The 22,963-nt window shown below is 40.7% G+C and overlaps 1 protein-coding gene across 1 annotated transcript; it reads right to left on the bottom strand.

The window, feature by feature from the left end:
• Window positions 1-1,408: 1,408 nt before the first annotated feature.
• LOC115374123 (retinoic acid receptor beta-like) lies at window positions 1,409-22,134 on the bottom strand. Its single transcript, XM_030072885.1, has 8 exons — window positions 21,449-22,134; window positions 17,675-17,829; window positions 16,116-16,257; window positions 11,551-11,717; window positions 9,335-9,511; window positions 6,291-6,495; window positions 5,720-5,878; window positions 1,409-4,705 (listed from the first exon to the last, which is right to left on the bottom strand). The coding sequence occupies exons 1-8, from the start codon at window positions 21,606-21,608 to the stop codon at window positions 4,494-4,496; spliced, it is 1,377 nt and encodes a 458-aa protein (XP_029928745.1). The 5' UTR covers window positions 21,609-22,134; the 3' UTR covers window positions 1,409-4,493.
• Between the last annotated feature and the right edge of the window lie 829 nt (window positions 22,135-22,963).

Here is a 22,963-nt window from a genome sequence, read left to right as displayed (position 1 = left end):
CACACACGCGAGGACACTATGCGAAGACTGTTCTCTGCAGGGTTCTGCCGCCCTGCGTGTGTGAAGCTGCGTGTTTTGTTTTTTCAGGTTTCTCTGAAGTCGCACTTTAAACTCTCAGGATTGGTTCCGTGCTTTGGCTGTTTTAACTCCTCGGCGCAGGATTGCACTTCAGGGCACATTTTCACCAAATTTCCTCAAATGTTGCACTTCAAAAGCTTCAAAAATTAGACGCCGAAATTCTGTCTTTCGTTTTTGTGAACAGCTTTTGGCCAGTCCAGGTTCAAAACCAGCTCTTTCACTGTACTTGTTCTGTGTTAACATATATTCTGCAGTGACTGTTGTTATTCAAATATAATGAAGATCAGTTGTAGACACTATGAATGTAATTTATTGTAAAACAGTCGTTCTCGTTGCGTAAAGCTCAGGGGAAGCTTTCTCATGCACTTTCATCCAAAAATGGATTTATCTGTAAAATCTGTTCTAAGCAGTAGTAATCTGTGTTACACTGATGTTTAATAAACTTTAACTAATGAAGAGGTCAACTTTCCCAGATGTGGTCATTTCCATTTATAAACTAACACTGTGGATAATCTGAGTCAGTTTCAGTTCTCAGCCAATGACTCAGGGAGTCCAAAATAAACAGTCGAGTTTAAATATCCTCTGATTCCTCTTTTTTTTAGGGCCACCGCAGTGATTTCATTGTCAGTGTATAAAAAAAAAAGATGATAAACCAGGAGAGTTGACCCTTGACCCCAGCTGCTTCAACATCATTTCTCCTTCATTTAAAAAGTGAGTGGGCGTCATGTGTTTGGTCTGCTCAGTCACACACTGCTGCCTCACTGTGTGTGGTAATATCACTGTAAACACATCATGTAGCCTCACATTCACTCTTAAAATCATATTTATCTTTAAATAAGTGGGAAAAAATCTGCCGGTGGGATGAGATTATCCGTGCTTATCAGCCTGTTTTCCAAATTTCCTTGAGTAAAGTGTAATTTTCTTGATATTAGTGGGCAAATCTGCCTCATTCTGCCTTCTTCCAACATATTACACAAAAAAAGTGAAACTGTATTGGAAAGAAGTAGAACTAGGTCTCACCCCCCTGTTAGAAAACAAGATTTCAAATCTAAATATGAAGCAAAACAACTTAATTATAATTTACTTTTTTTTTTTTCTTTCTTTCCTTTTTGTGGTTTACCACACACACAGCAAATCTCAAATGCAGCTTCCAGTAATGAATCTGTTGTGTTTGGAGTGGATGCAAGCCTGAATCTTTACCGAGGTGCAGTGTAATTCCTTATAAAGCCGACAGGGGGCAGTATGGACCAGGGAGTGTGACCTGAGACGGCCTCCTGTTGCATCTACAGAGCCCGCAGCATGAGCACAAACACAACACAGCCAGGTGAGATCCAGTACACAAGACTTTAATAGACCAACACCTATATGAAATATGATCTGTTTAGTAATATCACAAATGAACGCAGCATGGAAAATGATCACAAGAGAAATACAGTACACAGCCAAATCATGGTAGTATGTGGAATGACACGGAGCGTTAATCGCACTTGTTCCTCCAGGCTGATCATGCAGGACTTTTGCAGAGATTTGCAGAAAATGTAAACTCATAGACTTTTTTTTTCCTTTTTTTTAATCGCAGCAGCCATTTTGACATGAAACAGCAGGGAATCACAAGTGTTACTAATGACATTCATTAAGTTTGTGTTCCATGTTAGTGAACCAGGGCCAGCATGAACAATAATGGTTAAACCCAAATGAATTAAAGTCATTAGTAGGAGTTTGGTGTTCCTGCTATTTTGTGTCAAAGCAGCTGCTGTGGAGAAGCTCTACAGAGAGAAGTAGGCACATGAGCTCCTCCACGGCGCTCTTGAATGAATTCATCCTTTTTTTTTTTTTTTTTTGCCATAAGTCACTAAGATAACACAACGTTTGCTGTCGAGGCTCCCTGCTCGGAGTCGTGGAGTACACACACACACACACACACCGTGCAGCCACACACACCTCGGCGTCAGGAGAACACCAGGTTCAGATTTCACGTTATTTCTAAATGTCTTGGACAGTCCCATCAATTATGCCATCAGTGTGCTGTGGAAACCTTGTATCTCCAAAACACCGCCTCTGGAAACGGGGCTGAGAACATTTGGTTGATTTAATGGTCAATCAGCAGAGAATCCTACAATTGCAATTATGAAAACTGATTATTTTAGTCATTTATTGAGTAAAAATATGTTGATTTCAGCTTCACTAACATCACTAAGATGCGAATATGTTCTAACTTTCCTCTATTCATACACATTATAAGATTAATAATTTTTTTATTGGCTGCTGGCCAGACTAAGGAAGCAATTTGGAGACTCTGCCAACTTCCTAAGAACATATGTAGACACTTTATAGACTAAATTATTAATTTTACAAGTCAAACCTTATTTTTAGCTTGACAAACACACTGCTTTGAGTTTATTCAATTTGTTGTGGAATTGTTTTGTACAACCAAGACACGTATACATTTTCTCAACCCATTAAGGACAATGAAGAGTAATTCATCCAGTGGCATGAAATCACTGGTGATACAAGATCTTTTTTTTTATATAAACAGGGATTTGTTATCATGAACAGCAATTTGCAGCTGCGTCATAGACACTGAACGTGTTCATACAATATTAATTTGAGTTTTTAAGTAGAATCGCTGGTTTAAAGCGAACCTGTTTTATCGCTCTTGATTTTGGAATAAAAACTCTCCACCTGCACAGATTTTGACGGGACTGTCGCAGACATGTAAACATAACCTGCAGAAATCCTGACATCATGCGGCGTTCCCCTTCAAGAAAAGATAAGTTGAAAGGTGCTATGAGTACAATATTTCTTCCTCGTAAATAAGATCACAGTTCAGATAAACCCTCGTGTGCGCACACAAATGCTGTTTGTTTTGAAGAGCAGGAAGCAGATAAGAGCAAATAGGCCTGCTGACGAGATAAGCTGACAGCGAGCGCGCAGGTGGAAGAGCGGAGCTGGAACGAAGCTGCTCTCCTCACAAAGTCAAACCAAAAATCTTCCAGTTTTATGCCAGAAAATAATCCGTCTGACTTCCCATAAAATCCAACCTGATGTCCCTCAATTACTAATCTCTAAAATTCATGTGACACATTTGGGTGTCCTGCAGGCTGTTGGTTAAAGCGCTTCACTCTCCTGTGATTTAGGGCTGGGCTATAATTCAATATTATCATTCATCTCCTTTCAGTAGAAACATATGGCGATGATATGTTGAATTTTGGGTTACAAGCTAATGATAACAAGCATTTCTTTTTGTTGTATTTATTTAAAAACTCTGACAAAATGAGGCATGAAACACTTGAAGAAATAGTTGAAAATTTCTGAATTCTGTTTGACATTACCATTGGATTCAATGGAATGAGTACTGATCATGTGATATCGCCTACATAGAGTCGTATGGTTTTATATATATATATATATATATATATATAAATCCTTATGATATTGACTTTAAGCACATCATGTACTGTGATTTATCTGACAATAAAGGCAACATGACGAAGAAAACTGCTACACACTGCATAGCACCTTTAATATACGCAATGTACCATGGGTAATTTGGTGGTCTCTTTTATTCAGGATGATACTGGCTGACTTTTACTCTTATAATTCTCAATCTTAAACTCGGTGACATCAGTTTGTGAACTCTGCTATCTCCGGTGCTAATGATACCTTTATGAGTAAATACTTCAATGTCAAGTTTTTGTATTTACATTTCCCTTTTGTACATATAAAACTGCTAAATTCCCCTAATTTCATCAAAGAATTAGTCCGGAGTTTTCTGATATTGTTGTTGTTTTGTTTTTTTTTTTGCACATGGAGCAAATAAACAAATCCAAACTAACAGCATAAAAAAATCATCTTGTATGTAGAGAGCATCTCTTTTTTCCCATATATGTGCTACCTTTGCTACACTAACACTAACAGTAATGTTATTTAATGAGGTAAGAAATTAATCTGTGTGATATATCATGCAAATATAAATACAAGTGGCAGCCTGTCACAGAAAGTCTAAAAGTGATTACCAGTGGTAATGAGGGACATGCCACCATGCTGCAGGAGCGAAAAAAAAAAGAAAACTGAAGAAGACTAGTAAAGTTACATTTTCCTCCTCAATGTTTTCCCACTTTGGACAGCAGAGCATGAACATCCTGCTGTCTGACATTAAAATAGCTTTCTTCTTTGTTTTGTGAGGGAACGTGGATGGATCTGTGACTGTCCTTCAAACATGGTGGAATGCCCCTTTAAAAAAATAATAATAAAAATCTCCCAACATTCACTGACAGGCCTCTGCTGAACCGAAAACTGAGGTAAACCACGACTAACCCTCTGGACTGCATCCGTAGCTGTGACTGTTAGCGTTTCTTTGGGGAGGGAGGGGGGAGGGGGCGGTGTTGGATGGAGGTAATGTTCTCGGAGGCGGTTCAGACCAGGAAGCCCGAGCCCAGGTACTGCGTGGACACGGAGAGTGTGTGTGGGCCGGTGCCGGTGTGCTGCTCCGCTCTCGTCTCCTCGCTGTGTTTCTTCTTCTTCTGCTGCTGCTTCTCCAGGTTCTCCAGGTCCTCCAACATCTCCCGGATCAGAGGCGGCAGCGAGCCGGGGATCTCCATCTTCAGCGTCACCACCCGCTCGGCCCCTGCGGAGGGTTACGAAATACGTTTCATTTCCAGCTCCAAGTTTATTTAATCACTTTTTCAGTCTCGAAAGAGCTTTACAGGCCAACAGTGCATCCGAATACAAACTACCAAACTAATAAAAAAAAATCAGAAGCTCACCAGATAAACCAAAATTATGGAATTCCCTGTTAATATCTTTAAACGAGAACTTAAAATGTATTTATTCGACATTGCTTTTAAATAACTGCTTTTCGCTCTTTTATTCTGTTCTTTTACATTACTTTTACATTTTATTGTTTTGATGTCCCTCCTTTGTTTGTACATATTTTACTACTACTGCTACTGCTGTTCATTTGTTTTATCTCCAGCTTTTATAGATCTTACTGATATTTGTTCTTGATATTTGCTTTTGCTGTCTATTTTGTTTGTGATTTGATTGATTGCTTTATTTTATCACACACGACTTGCTCTTGTTTCAAATTGCCCGTTCTAATTTCTTTTTAATCTCGTTTTTTCACTTTATTGTAAAGCACTTTGAGCTACACCCCTTCATGAAAAGTGCTATATCACTAAAGTACCCGAGCCAAGTTGAATTTATTAAATTTAAACTGAAAATTGTCGTCTCTCATTTAAAAATCATCTATTTCTTTATTGCCAGGACAGTGGCATTAACAAAATCATATAAAACATCTGAAACTGCTGTTTTTTGACTCATGCTCCCTCTAAAAGGATGAGAGGACAACTTGAATTAATTAGAAATGTAAATTCAGTTAAAAGTTAAAAAAGAAGACACTCAGTTACATTAACAGTGAATGTACTTTCACTCCTGCACAGCAATCTTTAAAAATAGCGAATTGCGTTTTGCAGTGAGTCACAGCCCACAAAAGTTTCCCAACCAGATAAAATGTTTTGGCTAGAGTTGTCTGGCTTTTATTTCCCATTTCCCCCACAAGTGTCCTCTTTCTTTATTTTTTTTCTTTTACTTATTTTATTGGTATGTGATCCCTGCATGGGATGACGATCTCCTCTCTGACCTTTAGCGCTGATGCTGCGCAGGTCGGTGATCTTCATCAGGGCTTTGGGGAACATGAGGGGCATGCTGGGCCGGCGTTTGCGGGAGTAAATCTTCAGCGCCTCCAGCAGCGGCTCCTGCAGCACCTCCACCTTCGACGGCTCCACCAGATCCTGGCGGTCTGTGCACAGAGAGATCAAACTGGTTTAAACTGGAACATGTAGAGGTGGAACCAAAAGGGACTTACCAAATCTTCATTTAAAGCTTGATCTGTCTCATCTTTTACCTCATTTCAACTGAGTTGCTTTAAACTGATTTTATTTACAGTTTTTATTCTGTTTTCTTTTAATTCTGGTTTATTGTCTCATCTTATTGCGTGCACAGCAATTTGCATGTTCATGTTTTAGTATCATGATAGTTCACGTTTTAAAAAGTGACACACATCGGGGTGCATATAGCTGCATATAAACAAAAATTTTGATATTATATTTGTTACTGTTACATCTCTCTGTTTTCCACAGCTATACACAGTGTGTAGATGTTCACCAGGTTACAACTGCCCCTGAGTTTTGTGTTTGTGCAGGCTGCAGTACCTCCAGACACCAGGCAGATGGCGCTGAGCAGGCCGCTCTCCGTGTCGTCCATCTCCAGCGGCAGCAGCTGGCCGGCGAACGTGAAGACCGTGTCGGTGAGCGGTCCGAAGCCAGCGTTGTGGATCTGAGTCCGGGTCAGGGTCAGGCCGTCTGAGAAGGTCATGGTGTCCTTGTCCGGAGTGTAGCGAGTGCAGATCCTCAGGATCTGGACAGGAGGAGAGGAAGAAGGTGACGAGGAGGAGGAGTAGGAGGGGCAATGCCCTGTCTTTCAAATCCCCTCTTAAAGGCCTCATATGTAACATTTCCGCTTTAAAATGTCTAAAAACATCAAGATCTATGTTCTATATTTTGCTGAGTTGTGTGCTTTATCTCAAATATTTCCAACAATGTTCAAATCGAGGTAAATGTGCGTTTAATGAACATGAGGGGGGACAGAATAGTGGAAACAGCTCTCAGTAAAATGCAGTCCAGTCCAACAGCAGCCCTAACTATGAGCTCAATGCCAAACATAGAAATGAATGAACACCTCTATTACTGTGACAACAAGAAAACCAGGAAAGGAAACTTTACAGCACAACAGTTGGATTGGATTGGATTAGATTATGCAGGTGGACCTGATAAAGTGGCCACTGAGTATAAATATTAAAGGGAATTTCCACAAGACCTTAAGTATTCGTCCCATCACCCAATCTTGATGTACACACTCTCCTAATCTACATGTTTCCAGTTTTTTGTGTAAGAACCATTCTAAAAATGGTTCTCCATTTTTAGAATGGTACTATAAAAATAAGCATAGAAGGTGTGTTAAATATGCAGGAAAAATCTAACAAACCACCTTCCCAGGCTTCCCAATATAAGAGGCCTGAAGTGTTAAACACTGATGGTTTGGGTTTTAGATCAAAGTGCAACACAACTTCATGTTTTCAGCGGCACAGTAAACCAAAGAGAGAGTGATAAAAGTGAAAGACAGAAGAAAAGGACAGGAGGAACAGGAAAGAGACTGCCAGAACAAAACACATAGCAGGGTGTGAAAGCACATCGAATGAAAAAAAAAAAAAAAAAGTAGGTCACAGTAAGAGAGCCAGGGAGATGAAATGAATGAGGGCGAGATTTAAAAACCGGATTCCAAAGGAAGCAATTAAAATCACACGTAGCATCAAAACCAAGTTCCTGGAGGATCTAAAAGCAGCCAGTGAGTCAGGATGAACTTGGCAAACAACCGTCCCAGTGCGCCTCATCAGAAAATAAAAAAAAATAAAAATAAAAATAAAAAAACATCCCTGAGGTGTGAAAATCAACATGATGGAGCTTTGATTTTACATGAAATTCCCGTGACGGTATCAGAGAGCGTCGGAGTGAATTATCACTGGTGAGGACGCCAGGCTGTGATAGTGATGGTGACAGACAGAGCTGGCAGTGACTGACAGAGAAGACGGAGGGAAGGAAGACACACACACACACACACACACACACAGAGCCTGAGGACGTGTTTCTGTCCGTCTCTCCTCCTGCCTGTCTGTCTTTGCTGTAAATGTAGGCTGGCGGTGTGATTCAAGATCCTTGCAAGGTGCGAAGCGATGGATGACAGCCTCTTGTGCAGGCATGTGTGTGTGTGTGTGTGTGTGTGTGTCATTCATTTTTATCAATTCCAAATCATGCACATAGGTTTCATTATTTAAGTCATAATAACATAAAAAAGTAGGGTTACTTTTTTAGCTAGCTTCACCTCAGTTTTTCAATTTTCCATGTCATGATAAATACCTATTTAGCAATAAAAGCCTCCACACAAAACTGAGTATACAGTATTTTCTTGTATATACAGTGTCTTTAGTGTTGACGCTTCATAATGTACAAGTATGTGAAAATAAAAAATCCAACCAACAAAACCATGGGATTTATTTTCAAAAATCGTTTAAATTTTTTATTAACCATTATAATTTTTTAATACATAATTTTTTACTCTTTTTACTGCCATCCAAAAACATGCTCTCACCATTTCAGCAGAACTGAAGTTAAAGTTAATGTCTTACTGTACCACGCTTTAAGGTTAAAGACTCGCATTGTGGTTTTGAGAAAAGCAACTACAAACCTTGTGGTACCTTCAGATCTGTGTTTCCGTTTTCTGGTAATTACCTTTTTTTTGTAGCCTATTTAAATCTCTCCGGTCATAATGTCCAGTGAAATCCCTAAAAGCACAATTTCAATTGTATTAAAACTGGCAAAAATTAGCCTGCTTGACGTCTGTCTCCAGTGAGCCGAGAACTGAATCAAACCAGCGCCGCGGAGTCGCCTTGGGCAGGAAAAGGTCACAAGGCTGATGTGCTCTGCAAGCTATGGAGAAACACTCAGCACCCTCACTGCTGCGATAAAGTCTCACAAGTAAAATGGTAAGAGCCAGCGATAGGTTATTATATTTTCATTTGCTTTCAAAGACTACTATTGTATTTCATTTTGTCTGATAATGAATGGAATCTATTTGATGCCAAGTCAGCAGCAGCATGCCCTAATGTTATGATCCAGATAGACCTACATGTATTTTTTTGTTGTTTATTTGTTTGCAAATAGTTTTTATTCTATTTTATTTTATCTAAGATGATGGAAGCCTAAAGCTGAAGGAAATTCTTTGTTGTTTTGCCCCAATGCAACAGTATTTATTTTTAAAATAGCATCATGCACGCAAGTCTAGTGAAGTGAATATAATGTATAAGAAAAAGTAGCCTACTCTTCAATAAAGGATATTATACATCTACATACGCTGATGATGTCATTCTTTATATAGCCAGCCTATCCATTGTTTTAAGCTCAATAAACACAGATTATATTTGACCGTAATTTGTCTGGGACATTGTAATCTTCCAGGAAACGTGGACCGGCACCAATTTTTTCAATCAGACACCCTGCTGCAGACTCTCCTTTCTCCACTTGTATCTGACACTGAAACAAAATGCCTTTGTGCACAAAGGAAGTCACAGGCAACTGCACTCTTTCCAGAATCTTTTGCTACTCATCCGAGAAGCCTCAGACACAAACACACAGAGACGCACCAGGATGTCGAGGCAGGCGGCTTTGAGCAGGGTGATCTGGTCGGCGATGGTCAGGCCGGTGAAGCCCGGGACTCGTTTGGCGAACTCCACCACCTTGATGATGCACTTCGTGGCGAGCTCGCTGAACTTGTCCCACAGGCCGAGGTCCAGCTGGATCCTGTGGTCAGAGCTGGAGTTCTGCGAAGGAAAGGTGATGAACGGGGAAGGAAACTTGAAACATGAACTTTTTTATCCATACAATCACAGAAAAAATTGGTGTTACAGAGTCTTCTGTTGTCAGAAACCAGAGAAAACATTTTTAATGCTGTCTGAATTAGATTGTACACTAGTTTAATCACCAAAATTAACAAAAATGATCAAAAACAATCTATTTCCAATTTAATACAGCTGAGCTAAGGTTTTGAAATGTGTAGCAGTGATCCATTCAGTCCTGCTGAGGTGGATTTATTCCAGAGTTTAGGTTGCTGTGATCTGCGGTGATACTATAATTAACTATCTTATAATCTAATAATCTACTAATTATCTAGACGCAAAATCAATCAGATCTATCAGTGGAAAATTATTAGCTTCCAGATAAAAATGTGACAACTGAGGTTACCTTTTTGGCCTTAACTTTAAATATGTTAATGATTTTTTTGTTTTTGTTTTTTTAAGAATCCTGATTTGTAATACTGAACTGAATGAACTATTACTCTGAATTGATATGATATTCCCTGATTTGACTCCCAAGCATAGCTTACTTCAGCTGACGTGAGAAACCACACGTATGTGAAACGGCCACACCTCAGATAGCTGCTGCATTACTGTAAAATTAAACATTTGGGATTTTTTTTTTCCTCTTTGTCATCATGGGCGGTGCTGTCCTCGCTGAGCTCACCTCAGAGCTCACAGACATGAACCGTCTAAAACGTCACGGCAGCTGTGACTGACATGAATCATCTGTACAGTTTGGATCGACTCCAGAGATCATGCAGGATTTGAACAGACGGAAACACAGCAGCCTGCTCTGCTTTAATGTGGAGTGGACTTAAAGCTAAACCATAAAAACATGACAGATTTTGGTGGAACAGTGTTAAGAACTTGCTATTCTTAATGCTAATATGGCAACAAATTCACATTGTTAGCATAAAGACGTCTTAAAAATTTCTGCACAAATGCCTTTTCTTTCTTTTAAGAATAAACTTCTTTTACCCTTGTCAATTGGGCTTGTTTAAATAGAGATATTTTCCTAATTTTTAAGCAGGCAATTGATGAGATCATATATAACTGACAAAATTAAGATATGTCTATAAGATAGGAAAATGAATTTCCCCCCACGCCTAGGCACTGCCTTCCCTCCCACCTGTTCCTCACCCACCCATTTGACCAATCCCAAATCTGGGTCCCACCCCATTTTTATTCACTATTATATTGTAATTATAACTTTTACAGTAACCAAAATGCAGTACAACACAGACATTTTTGTTACTGTTAATTTTAGTGATGTATCATCATTTAGGAGCATACAATTTGGGGAACAATTTAATTTTCAACTAGTTTTGCTTTGCTTTGGAAAGGAAAAAAGTTCCTTCCCTCTGAAAGTAACTTAAGAATCTGATGAACACCAGGAACATTGAAGAGCTGACCATAACTTAACTGCAAATCTCCTTTTAAGTAAAATCTCTGAACAAATTTTAAATTAATCTGTCATGTTAACCCTTGTTGACTCTTGTTAACATGTGTAGCCTCCCCCCTCTGACACCTGCTTCCAGGTGTCATTTAACATTTAATTAATTTTGCAGAGGCACAGCGGCACTCCCTCTGCTCTCCAGACTGTCTGGACTGATAACACATGGAGCTCCAGTTCACAAAAATGATGCTAGACTCAATTTAAGTAACATCTAGTTATATTAATTTTGCTTTTTTCTCTTGTTGTTCATGAATTTTTGTGGGCTCACAGTCTTTGACCGACCATCAAAGATATAATGATTGGAGACAGTACATTTGAAAGTATCACTGTATTGATAATTTAGTCCAACGTACGCATGAGGATGCTAAAATATATGTAAATACACTGAATAAATGAGTAAATCTGAATGAATCAAATCAAATCAAATCCATCAAAAAGCCACAGTAACAATGTGTGTGTTAATACAAAGGGACAGCTGTGTTTCTGCTCTGCATTTTATTTTTTTCCCCTTTTGAGGAAAACCATGTAAACGCTCCCGGTGACTCACTGTGGTGTATTTTCCCAGCTGGCAGAGCGAGGGGAAGGTTTCTCTGTGGGCTCTGCAAATCTTCTCCACGATTAGGCCGAGCTCGGCTGTCAGCTCGTACGTCTCTATGATGGTCAACTTCACCGCCTCCTTCTTTCCCTTCTTCCTGTTCCTGTCGTTCCTCACCGCTGGGGAAAGCAAACAGAATGATGCAGATACAGGAAAAAAACAGCAAAAGGTATTCAGAAGGTTCAGTATTGCTGCATAATTCTTATTTTGATGGTTTTAAATGGTTTTAAATGGTCACTTTTTACATGGACATTGATCTATTGAATGAGTTTAATAAGCCTTCCCACAAAACTCATTGAAAAAGTGAAATACATAAAAATACACGGGTGTCAATGAGAAAAGACAATCTATATCTTTTTTTTTTTTTAAATCCAGAAGTCAAAAGAGTGTTTGCAAGAGACCACATTTGATTTTCAGTAATCCATATTTAAACAAGTAACTGATAAGTAGCATCTCTAAGTTTCTAATGAAGTGGTAGCTACAAACTGAGAGAAAATCCAGGCATGTAAAAAAAAAAATCCATACTCATCATCATATAAAGTCAACTTAACGTGCTACTTAACACTATGGAGTATATTTCTTTGACATTTGCCTTTGGAACAGAATGAGAACTAAAACATTGAATATTGTTATCGGACATTTTGACCTGTGATTTTTAACATGAAATAAGACAGTGGGGTGTTGAGAAATCCCTTGTGTGTAAATATCTTATGAAAGCACCAATAGTCATCGCTACAGTGTCCTCACAATATTGAGTCTGAGTAATTCAGTCAAAGAACTGATATGACAGATGTTCAGTTATTTTTCCTTCCCTGTTTTGATTCTCGAGAACAGGTTAGTGTGGCTGACGTGAGAAACCACACATATGTGAAACGGCCACACCTCTGATAACTGCTGCATTATTTGGGATTTTTTTTTTTTCCTCTTTGTCATCGTGGGCAGTGCTGTCGTTCGCTGAGCTCACCTCAGAACTCACAGGCATGAACCGTCTAAAACGTCACAGCAGCTGTGACTGACATGAATCATCTGTACAGTTTGGATCGACTCCAGGGATCATGCAGGATTTGTACAGATAGAAACACAGCGGCCTGCTCTGCTTTAATGTGGAGTGGACTTAAAGCTAAACCATAAAAACAAGATTTTGATGGAATAATGTGAAGAACTTGATTTTCTTTCCACCAATATGCCAATAAATTCACATTTTCACCATAAAGACATCTTCAAATTTTCTGCAATTGGTAATTGGACAAGATCATACACAACTGACATAATTAAGATATATGAGATAGCAAAATTAATTTCCTCCACGCCTAGGCACTCCCTTGCCTCCCACCTGTTCCTCACCCACCAATACAACCAATCCCAAATCTGGGTCCCACCCCATTTTTATGCACTATTATATTGTAATTATAACTTTAACAGTATCCAAAATGCAGTGCGATATAGACATTTTTGTTAAATATGATGTGATGTATTTTAGCTATGATTTGCCTCTACCTGCTTGGTCATCATATTAATGATTATCAATGACTGTTTAGCAAAAATCTTGTGTGTAAATATCTAGTCATCGCTGCAGTGTTGTCATAACATTGAGGCTGAGTGATTCAGTCAAAGATATCATGATATTAGATTTTGTCCATATTGCCCAGCCCTAGATTGAATTGATTAGAGGTCAATCAGCACGTCCAATGAGATTTTGATTTGGTCTGATTTGGAAAAAACTTGGAGGAGGATGATGGATCTTTGCACCGTGTCGTGGTGTTTAACCCTTTGAAGCCTGGATCGACATCCCATTTCTTGTGTTTAAATGCTTCTAAACGGCCTTCCGCAAGCTTTTAACCCTATGAAACTGAAGCAATTTCACTTGATTTCTTTGAAAAACACAGGCAGATAAATAAATAAGTATGAAAATCCCCCAAAACATAAGAAATAAAAAGAAATAAAGTGAATTCTGTTCAGAGGACAAAACATAACCTGGGTTTCAAAGGGTTAAAAATAAGAAAAATGACACATGATGGTAATCCAAAATCCCAGATGATAGCTAGTTTCATATCACGATATCAATACGAAACCCAAATATCCAACAGAGTCTGACAGAGTCCACGCGAGGAGTGTGAGCCTGAAACCAGGTTAGCCTTTCATAACGGCTCCGGTAACGGTGTCAACACGTTTCAGTCAACACGTTTGGCCGGGCTCAGGCAGCCGTCCACATGTCAGGGGAGCTCAGGATTACACAACATGTGGAGCGATGCCTGCCTCAGCCTCTCTCCTCCTCGCTCCCTCTCTCCGGATGCCCCACATCCCGGCCGCCATTGTGTAAACACAGTTAGTGAGATCGTGTTACACACCAATCAGTGAGTGTGGCCTGCGGCGACAGCAGCCAGCAGGTAGTTACATAGCGTCCACCCGACTGATGCATGTGATGGATTTATGTAATGTGCCTGTCTGGCCTTACAATGGAACATGTGGCTGGGTGGATCCTTCCCCGCCGCCCTATCGCTGCCCCGCACACAGCCACAGAGACGCTGTTATCTAGGTCACTGGAGTGCTGGAGGATTTAAACGCTGCACAGCTGAGGCGCTGACGCTGCTCCACTCTGTCACAACTGAATATCTGAGCTGCAGTACATCACATCAATGTCTTTAAAATGTTCGTTTTTTTTCCCCAAAATATTACCAATCCATTCTCTGAAATCAGGGACGGTAAAACTAAAATGTGTGGCGTTTCAGTAAAACAATTTCACAGGAAAAAAAAAAGAATCTGGAGTCTTTTCATTCATCTGGAGGAGCTTATCGGTTCATTTCCCCTGATTCAAACCAGCAGTTTCACACTCAAGAGCAGAGCCATCCAATCAGAACATGATCTCAGTTTTTTTTTTTTTTTTTTTTTTTACCCTCCTGCCTGTTTGATTAACTCTTCAGCTGTACCTGTTATCCTCCAACAGGCTCCTCAGACGGTGCTGAGTTACAGTCGGTGTTATCTCATTAGCACATTCTGTGGTGCTCCAGGATGTAAATCTAACATTTCACCCGGGGATTATTTTACCTGTTTTATCTAAATTGTACCGGAGGAGGAGCGGGCGAGATGGAGCCGTGCCTCCTAAGCTCGCCGTGGACTCTCTCACATCACCTCTACTACTACAGGTTTTTGATAGGTGACAGTAATTATAAAATCATTTGCTGACATACTGTTGCACCATTAGTAAAGCTGTAGCTGTTTAAGCCCTAATAAGCGGGATATTTTCTCTTTGCTGAACAGCTGGTTGGTCTTCAGGGTCCAGATGATAGGGGAACTACAGCCCAACCAATCCTGCTGGCATGGATTATTGTACAAAATGCAGCCTCTGAAACTCCATATTATTCCAATTGGCGACTTTTGGGAACTCTCAAATCTCTGCAAATAATGAAGAGAGTACTCAAGAGCAACACTAAATAAGACAATCCCCATTTTAAACTGGATTTATGATCCCTTTAAGCTGTAGTGGTGCACTGCAGCAGTAGCAGGAGCAGTCCAGATGGCAGCTGGTGAAATTCATTAAGTTAATTTGAGGGTTAAATAGGAGAAAACATGAGAAATCAGCATTTAAATGGTGCCCTGCTTCTCATTTTCAGTTCAAATGGCATGTCCAGGCGGTTAAAGTAAAAAATAACAGAATTCTGATACCAGCAAATGAAAAGATAAAGGATTAGTATATTTGATATGGAGAAATATGATGTGGAGAAATCCCTAACAGGGTGGAAAAGTTATTTTTACTTTCATTGTAACTTCAACAACCACCCTACTGATCAAGACTCTATCTTGCTGTGTTTGGGAAGTGATTGAGCTGACATCAACTTTTTTTGGCGCTTCAGAGACCAACCAATCACATCTCTACTCGCCTCCTCGTCTCTCCTGAAGATTAGTTCCACCCACTGACCTACATTGAAAATAACCACCGACCGTCACCGAGCGCCTGAGTGACACTTCAACAGCGACTCGGCGACAACGCAGCCACGCTTGACTGTTTTGCTGCTCTGTCGGCCGCTGTCTGAACACGCAGTCGGGGTTTATTGAGTCTGAGTCTGTCGCAGCGGACTGCTTCCTCACTCATGATGATGTGAATCACGGGGTCAGGTCTAAATATAGCTCGTGTGGCGGTTTTTAGTGTTCCCATTAATTACTGCAGTCCACAATATGATCACAGGTGTGTGGTTGGGTGCTGCAAAAACACAAAATTGACCTGACAATTTACGTTCATGAGTGCAAAAAGACTCAATCCAGGCTGGTGAGCTTCATGAATGAGGCCTAACACCTCTGCTCTGGAAGGAGTTGGTGTTTTTTTGAGCAAAGGCAAAAGTTATTTCACAATTTCATAATCATGCACGCCTCATTTCGGGAAGCAGACCGGCTGCTGGGTGTTTTAACGCGACTTTCCACCGCTGCGGGAATACAGCAGGATGTTTTAATGAAAGCGGCGCGGCGACAGGCCTCCCGAGGCGCGCGGCGTCGCTCCGAATCGAGGCGGATCAGACACTCACACTCCCTGGACATTCCCACGGCGAGGCAGCGCTGCAGCCGGCAGTACTGGCAGCGGTTCCTGGTGATCTTGTTGATGATGCAGTTCCTGTCCCGGTGGCAGGTGTACACCATGTTCTTCTGCACGCTGCGGCGGAAGAAACCCTGCGGTGCCACCAGGGAGGAAAGAGAGGCGTGATTACTTATTAACGCCGCAGGTTAGCGGGTGATTAAAGTAGTCCTGTCTAGGCTTACATACAAAGGCAGCTAAAACTTAACTTGAGTCTACAATTCATTTATTTATTTATGGTGTATTTGATAGGGACTGATACCATGTACTTAGACAAACTGAGAACAGCTATCTGATGCTCGCAGTGTTTGTAGTGGACGCTAATTCACAACACCCTTTTGTAATCTCTTATTTTGTAAAAATAAGAGATTAATGTTAAAATTAAAATTGAAATAAAAAAGAATACAGGGTAAAGATACAAAAAAATCAAAAATTTCAAGTGATCAGGTGGTGAGTTCCCAGACTTTGCTCCTTTCACAGAAAAAGCTGTCTGAGCAAAAAAACAAACAAAAACCCCCCCCCAAAAAACAACAACAACAACAAAAAAAAACAGCTGAGCAAAACTTGAATTCGATGAACAAAAGAAGAAATGGGAAAACTTCTCAAGCTGAAAATGAGAAAAAAAAAAAATCAGGCAAAAATCCGAAAGTGAAAGAAAATATGAGAAGGGAAAAAAAAAAACATTTTATGGCTTTTTAAAAAAAATCCTGTCTAAACTTAAAACTTAAAACTCATTTTGGTCCAGCTATGGTGCTGCGGACTGAATTTTGCTTTTATTTGAATAATGTTTATTTCACACGTGTTACACTCAACTCTCTTATTTGATTGAGTTTGGTGCTATTATGTTTACACTATTTTGTTTATTGAATTTTTGCAGTTTGTCACGACGATGTGACATTGATTTGCAACTAAAGTTTTCAGATTTGAAGCAGCTGTTTAATTTTCAGATACATTTTCAACATACACGAATCTAACCATGATTATAAGTATTTATATCATGGTCTGGGTGAATACTCTTTTCTGATTGTTGAATCTGTCTTCACATTGTGGCTTAAAACCACTTAACTAACATTTAACATACTCATTGATTATCTATCACATATAACATCAATCAAGAGTTAAACGCTACAATTTGTCGGAATAAAATTAAGGGGGACACATTCAGTTTCCCTGGAGCTCACTCAAACGACCTCACGTGGGACTGAACACGCTGAAATCCGATTTACATCACTGCTTTCATTTTCAAAATATGGCACACACTCTTACGAAATGACTCCTGTCAGAAAAGCAAAACTCCCCACAGATTGTTATTAACGTTTGGCATGAAAACTTCAATATATCTGATGATGATATTTTTCCCCCCAAATGGCTACAAACCCTTTTATCCTGATGCCCTGCCTATTTTCATGTTGCACAAATGAGGTGATATTTTCATAGCGGCCACATTATGGACACATGACATATTTCCATATGAGACGCGGTGTGTGGTGGACCGTTTCCCTGCCGTCTCACCTTGCAGCCCTCGCAGGCGCTCACTCCGTAGTGGTAGCCCGAGGATTTGTCCTGACACACAAAACAGGGCTTGTATGTGCGTGGCGGCGGCGGGGGGGAGGGCGGGCTGGTGAACAGGTCCTCTGAGCCCGAGCTGGAGCTCTGGCTTTCCACTGCTGCAAACACACAGGGACAGTGAGAGACAAGCTCACACACACACACACACACACATCGCGCAAACCAACGCAGACTAGAGCTGCAACTTATGATTATTTTCACTGATGATGACTCTATTGATTATTGTTTTTATCCCATAACTGTCAAACATAATGACAAATGATAACTGGAGGTTAAAAGAGCCCAAAATCATAACTTCACAGTCTGATCAGCAGCCAGGAAAAAAACTGTTAATTTTATAATGATATGAATGGAGGAAAGTGAGCAAATCTAGCATCTTGGTGGTCTTACTAAAGCAGGAATCAGCAAGGTTTGGGGTTTTTACTTTTGAAATGATTAAAATGATTTCTTAATGAATTGATCAACTAATCGGTTAATCGCCTAATCATTTGAGCACTACTTTCCATAACCGGGGAAAGCTGACTGAGCACTTTTTCACCCATGCTGAGCTCTAGCGCTCTACCTTTTTTTTTTTTTTTTTTTTAATTATATGACTGCTTTTCTACTAGGGCTGGGAAATATATCAATAATAAATCGATAATGTGATATGACACTAGATATCATCTGGGATTTTGGATAGCATCATATCATAATCTGTGTTATCTTGTCCTGGTTTTAAAAGCTGCAACACAGTAAAGAGATGAGTTTTTTTTTTTCAGCTTATTAGACTGCTGCAGCTGTTCTGGTATTTGTCTCTACCTGCTTGGTCATCAGATCAACATTGCTAATGATTATTTATAAAAAATCTCATGTTTAAATATCTCATGAAAACACAATATTGTCACAATATCAATATCAAGCTATTTGCTCAAATATATCATGATACTTGCTTTTGTCCATAGCATCCGGGCCTATTTTCTATTATTCGGATATTTTAATTTGCTACCACTTCAGGTGCAAGGATCCTATTTGTGATTTGAAGACAAGTGCTTGAATACTGTGTGTGCAAAAGTGTGTTATGCCCTTTTGGTCCTGAGGGTCTCCAATGAACTGAAGTTATAAAACTCATGCCAGCCATATAATACTATATACTGTATGTTATATCTGGAGCAACAGAGCTGAATCCACCTTTGGGGGTGTTTTATCCAGTTACTGCTAACCCCTCTAAAGCATTAACGAAGTGGCCTATAGACCAGCAGGAGAAACACTCACACACACACACACACACATCCAGTCTCAGTGCCATCTAGCATCTTGTTGGTGCTGATGCAAAAGGGATCTTCAGTTTCATAAAGTGTCTTTGAGATTTCAACGTAAAGGCAAAAAGTAATGTGCTAAATTTTTATCTCAAGGTCTCACTGCCTGCATTAACACTGAGCTGCAGCCACTGTTCTCGCTGCATAACTGCACTGGCCAAGATTTTCATACACCCATCTTATCAGCTTAGATCACGCAGTTGGGCTGAAGCAGAGAGGGGCGTCCCATCCTCCCTAACTGGGACACTGTAGATTTGCCCTAGTTCCCCAGATGAAATACTGGTGTCTCTATGCACTCTTTCTCCTCCTGCAGGAACAGACAAATTTAAACTTCAGAGCCTCTAAATTGCCTCCTAAACAGCAGGAGGTGCACACTCCATCCAGAGAGCGCAGGACTCATCGATGTTATCTTTAGACTCTCTTTTTGGTTTCCTTTGCTTTAAACCAGCCGGGATGGTGAACATATGCAGTTCACTGACATCACATTACAGGATTTCTAGATAGTGAGGTTTCAAACTTTTCAGACTTTTCAAAGATTGAAAAGTTACCCCTTGCTGCCATTTGAAGATGTCATTGTGCAAAGTTCCCCGGTGCAGCTTCAATCTGCAATTTTTTTTTCTTTCCATATAAGCGTATCATCATTTCACACCATCTATCACAACAGAGTCCCGTCCCACTCTCTGAACCTTTCTCTCCCACAGGCAGAAGGAGTCTCCCATCTGTGGGGCTCAGCCAGCTTCCCCGCTGGCTCCTGATCACCTCCACCATTCGAACACTTTGCGCCACTGACAGAAAATGAAGAAAGCCGTTTCAAAAGGAGAACAAAACGAGAAAAATTGCTTATCTCCATCCCCTTGAACCCGTGGCCTCTGGTTGAACCTGGAATCACCGGGTCAAACAAGGACACCCCCATTAGCCCGAATGCTCTCCCAATGCAAAACAATGTAGGAGCATGCCACAAGCCCAACTGACTGATGAGAGAGGGAGAGAGGGAGGGAGAGAAGAAACAGAGAGAGACTGTGTGTGTGTGTGTGTGTGTGTGTGTGTGTGTGTGTGTAAGAGTGTGTGTATATGGTGGGGAGGATATGATGAAGGGATTTGGACGGGGGGAAGGGGGAAGAGGTTGCCCCCTATTTAGGCAGCGTTATTTGATCATGCATCATTGGAGTCAACAATTTGTATCAACAAAGTATGTTGAGGGCATGAAGACTTCTGCAGGCTGGAAATCCAGTTTAAAAGGCTTCATGTTGAGTTTTTTTTCCCCAAGGAGGAAGTTCCTGTACTGTGAATAAAGATAAAGCTGTGACCGAGTTGAGTGACAGGTTTATAAAATCAACATCTGACTCTGTTTTCATCATTTCTTGGTTCAAAGCATCTTCAGGGAGTCACAGGGGTGTAAAAGAGACTCGTTTTTTTAGAGTAAGGCTCTTTCCTGAAAAGTTGCATGGTTTGCTGTCAGGACGGACGGCAGCGGCAGCAGCAGTGTAGTCTGGCTCTCGTCTGACCTCCTGAGCTGGTGACCATCCGGTGAACCCACAGTGACCCCGAACTGACCGGCCTGCCTTCTCTGTCCCAAACACTGACCACTCTCACATGTGCCGCCCCACTCCCTGATACACACTGTCCTGCAGCACTCGGTGTTTCCCTGCTTGTCGGGATCCAGGAAGAAAATAAAGCTGTGCGAGAGGAAACTCATCTCCAAAGGCACCGCAACCTCCAGGGAGAAACTAAGAGAAATGTTCGGCCTGCGAGGCACACTGAAGGAGACTCTAATTTCCGAGTGAAACATAATTAAAACATAGGTGAAGTGACAGTCAACAGTTGCAGCAGTCACATGTGATATATCAAATGAAAGCGAGCAAGAGCAATTCAACCTGACTCGCTGCCCACGGCCTGAATCCCCTGCTGCCATTTAAAGTGTAATACATGACCTGCAGGGCTACTACCAGCTGACAGAGGCTGTGGCATTACTTGCTTTTGCATCTATCGCATCCATCAAAGTGGCAGTCATCCATTGAGAATATAATAATTATGACATAGAGTTTAGTGTAGCACACAGCCAATCAACATCACCAACACAGGCCTAGTATTGGCTACAGGCCTCATATTTAAATGATAAGATTATTAATTAAAATACCCCATAATATTATCTTTTGCACAGTTATTGACTAAAAATCATTTGACATCAGTTGAACTAATTTCCTTACATGTTATATACACATCATGGAGAGTCGTATGTGATATTAGGATATCAGTGGTGTGAAAAGATACATCATACAGTAAATTAATCCTAATCTGGAAATATAATTGATTTGCATTATATGAGTTTTCTTATATCTGGAGGTCGACATTATTTATGATTTTATCCGCCATAACCACTGAGGTACAGCAGGATTTTATTGCAAAACATCATTTCACCTACACTGCGAGCTGCCGTCCACTTGCCAGTCGGACTCGGTGAGTTCAGGGAAGCAGGCGGCGAGAGTCTGCTCCTGCTCCTGCTGCAGGCAGGCGGGGCTGCATGTGTAGAAATCCAGCATTTCTCCGGGGCCGACGGCTAGAAATTCCATATAGTCAAACATGATCTCGTGCAAATCAAAGACAGGTCCTTTGCAGGTGTGTCCACATAAGAAAAAAATATCGGATGCAACAGGAAAAAAAAAAAAAAAAAAAAAAAAAAAATCCGTCTTTTCCTACAACCCGCGTCGCCTTCCCTGCAGTTTCTACCGCATGTGCATTTCAGGTAAAAGTTTGTACTGGATGCAAGCGGTCTCTCAGCAGGAAAGCATGGCAATATTGTGGTCAGAGGGGCGTGTGCGCTCGGAAACAGGCCGAAAGTCCCCGTCGAGCGTCAGGAAAGTGTTCGCATGTTGACGCGCAGCCAGCCAAACAGCCTGTACTGTAGCCCGTCCCGCACACGGAGCCCGCCCGGCTAAACACGCAGGCTATTTTGCATAACAAAGTTTGTTCCAGGGACTTCTTATCTCTTCTTTATTGACGGATGAGTTTGGCCGTCTCGAAGCAACCTACTTCATACTAGTTATGTCACAGCGGCCGATAGAGTTACCTAATATATGCGAGTGAACTTTCCGTGAACCTCCTCCGCTGCTGACCTTCAGATGACCCAGCCGCTGTCTGACATCACCCAGCACCAAAACTCACCGTGCGCTGCGCTCCGGCTCTCACTGCGGGATTATAATCTGCAAAAAAGATGACAAATACGCATCCGGAGAGCCCGCAGTTGGGAAATCGACACTATAATAATCCTGTAATACATTTTCAGAGGGTTACAGCGCAAATATCGCAGGAATGTTATGGAGATGTTGTAAAGGAATGCAACAGCGATGCCATAGGAGATAAACTCAGCAGTGCCATAGGAGATAAACTGGAATATTACTCCATAACGCCAAATGAATGTTATAGTGACCCACAGAAGATTAAAAAAAAATATCATAAAGACATTATAAACACACAAGTGAGTACCGCAGACGCATTAAAAGTCCTTACATATTACAGGAGGATAAATATTTAATTTATGCGACAGGGAATAAAATGTAAAATACCACCCAGCTCAGTGAGATCATTACAAGCTGACAGCTGAGGACGCTCTAAGTCCTTAAAGGAATATTAAAGGGATATTATAGAGATTTTTCTTTACGGCTAAAGGATGCCAGAGGTGTTGTCAAGGAATCAGGGAGGACCGTCAGCCACTGATGATGTCGTAAACAGGAATGTAGAGGAGGGAAAGTGTTCAAGTGGCATAAAACTGGATGATATGAAATTCAGAGGATTCATCATCGTGTAGAAGATGATGATGATGACGATGTAAAGATAAATGTGACTCTAAAGATGATGGAAAACTGATAAAAAAAAAAAAAACAATAAAAGTGAGACTTTAGTGTTTATATTAAGGGTTTGTATGATGATGACCAATAAA

This window comes from Myripristis murdjan, chromosome 16 (genome assembly GCF_902150065.1).
Source record: "Myripristis murdjan chromosome 16, fMyrMur1.1, whole genome shotgun sequence".
NCBI lineage: Eukaryota > Metazoa > Chordata > Actinopteri > Holocentriformes > Holocentridae > Myripristis > Myripristis murdjan.
Note: the sequence above shows the minus strand (reverse complement) of the source record. Positions and strands in the feature narration are given on the sequence as shown.

Coding starts and splice junctions, on each gene's coding strand:
- LOC115374123 (XM_030072885.1), bottom strand. CDS start 21,608: ATGTTTGACTATATGGAATTTCTAGCCGTCGGCCCCGGAGAAATGCTG. Junction 16,258..17,674: donor GCGCCTGCGAGGGCTGCAAG/GTGAGACGGCAG, acceptor GTGGCACCGCAG/GGTTTCTTCCGCCGCAGCGT. Junction 9,512..11,550: donor AGCTGGGAAAATACACCACA/GTGAGTCACCGG, acceptor TTTCCTTCGCAG/AACTCCAGCTCTGACCACAG.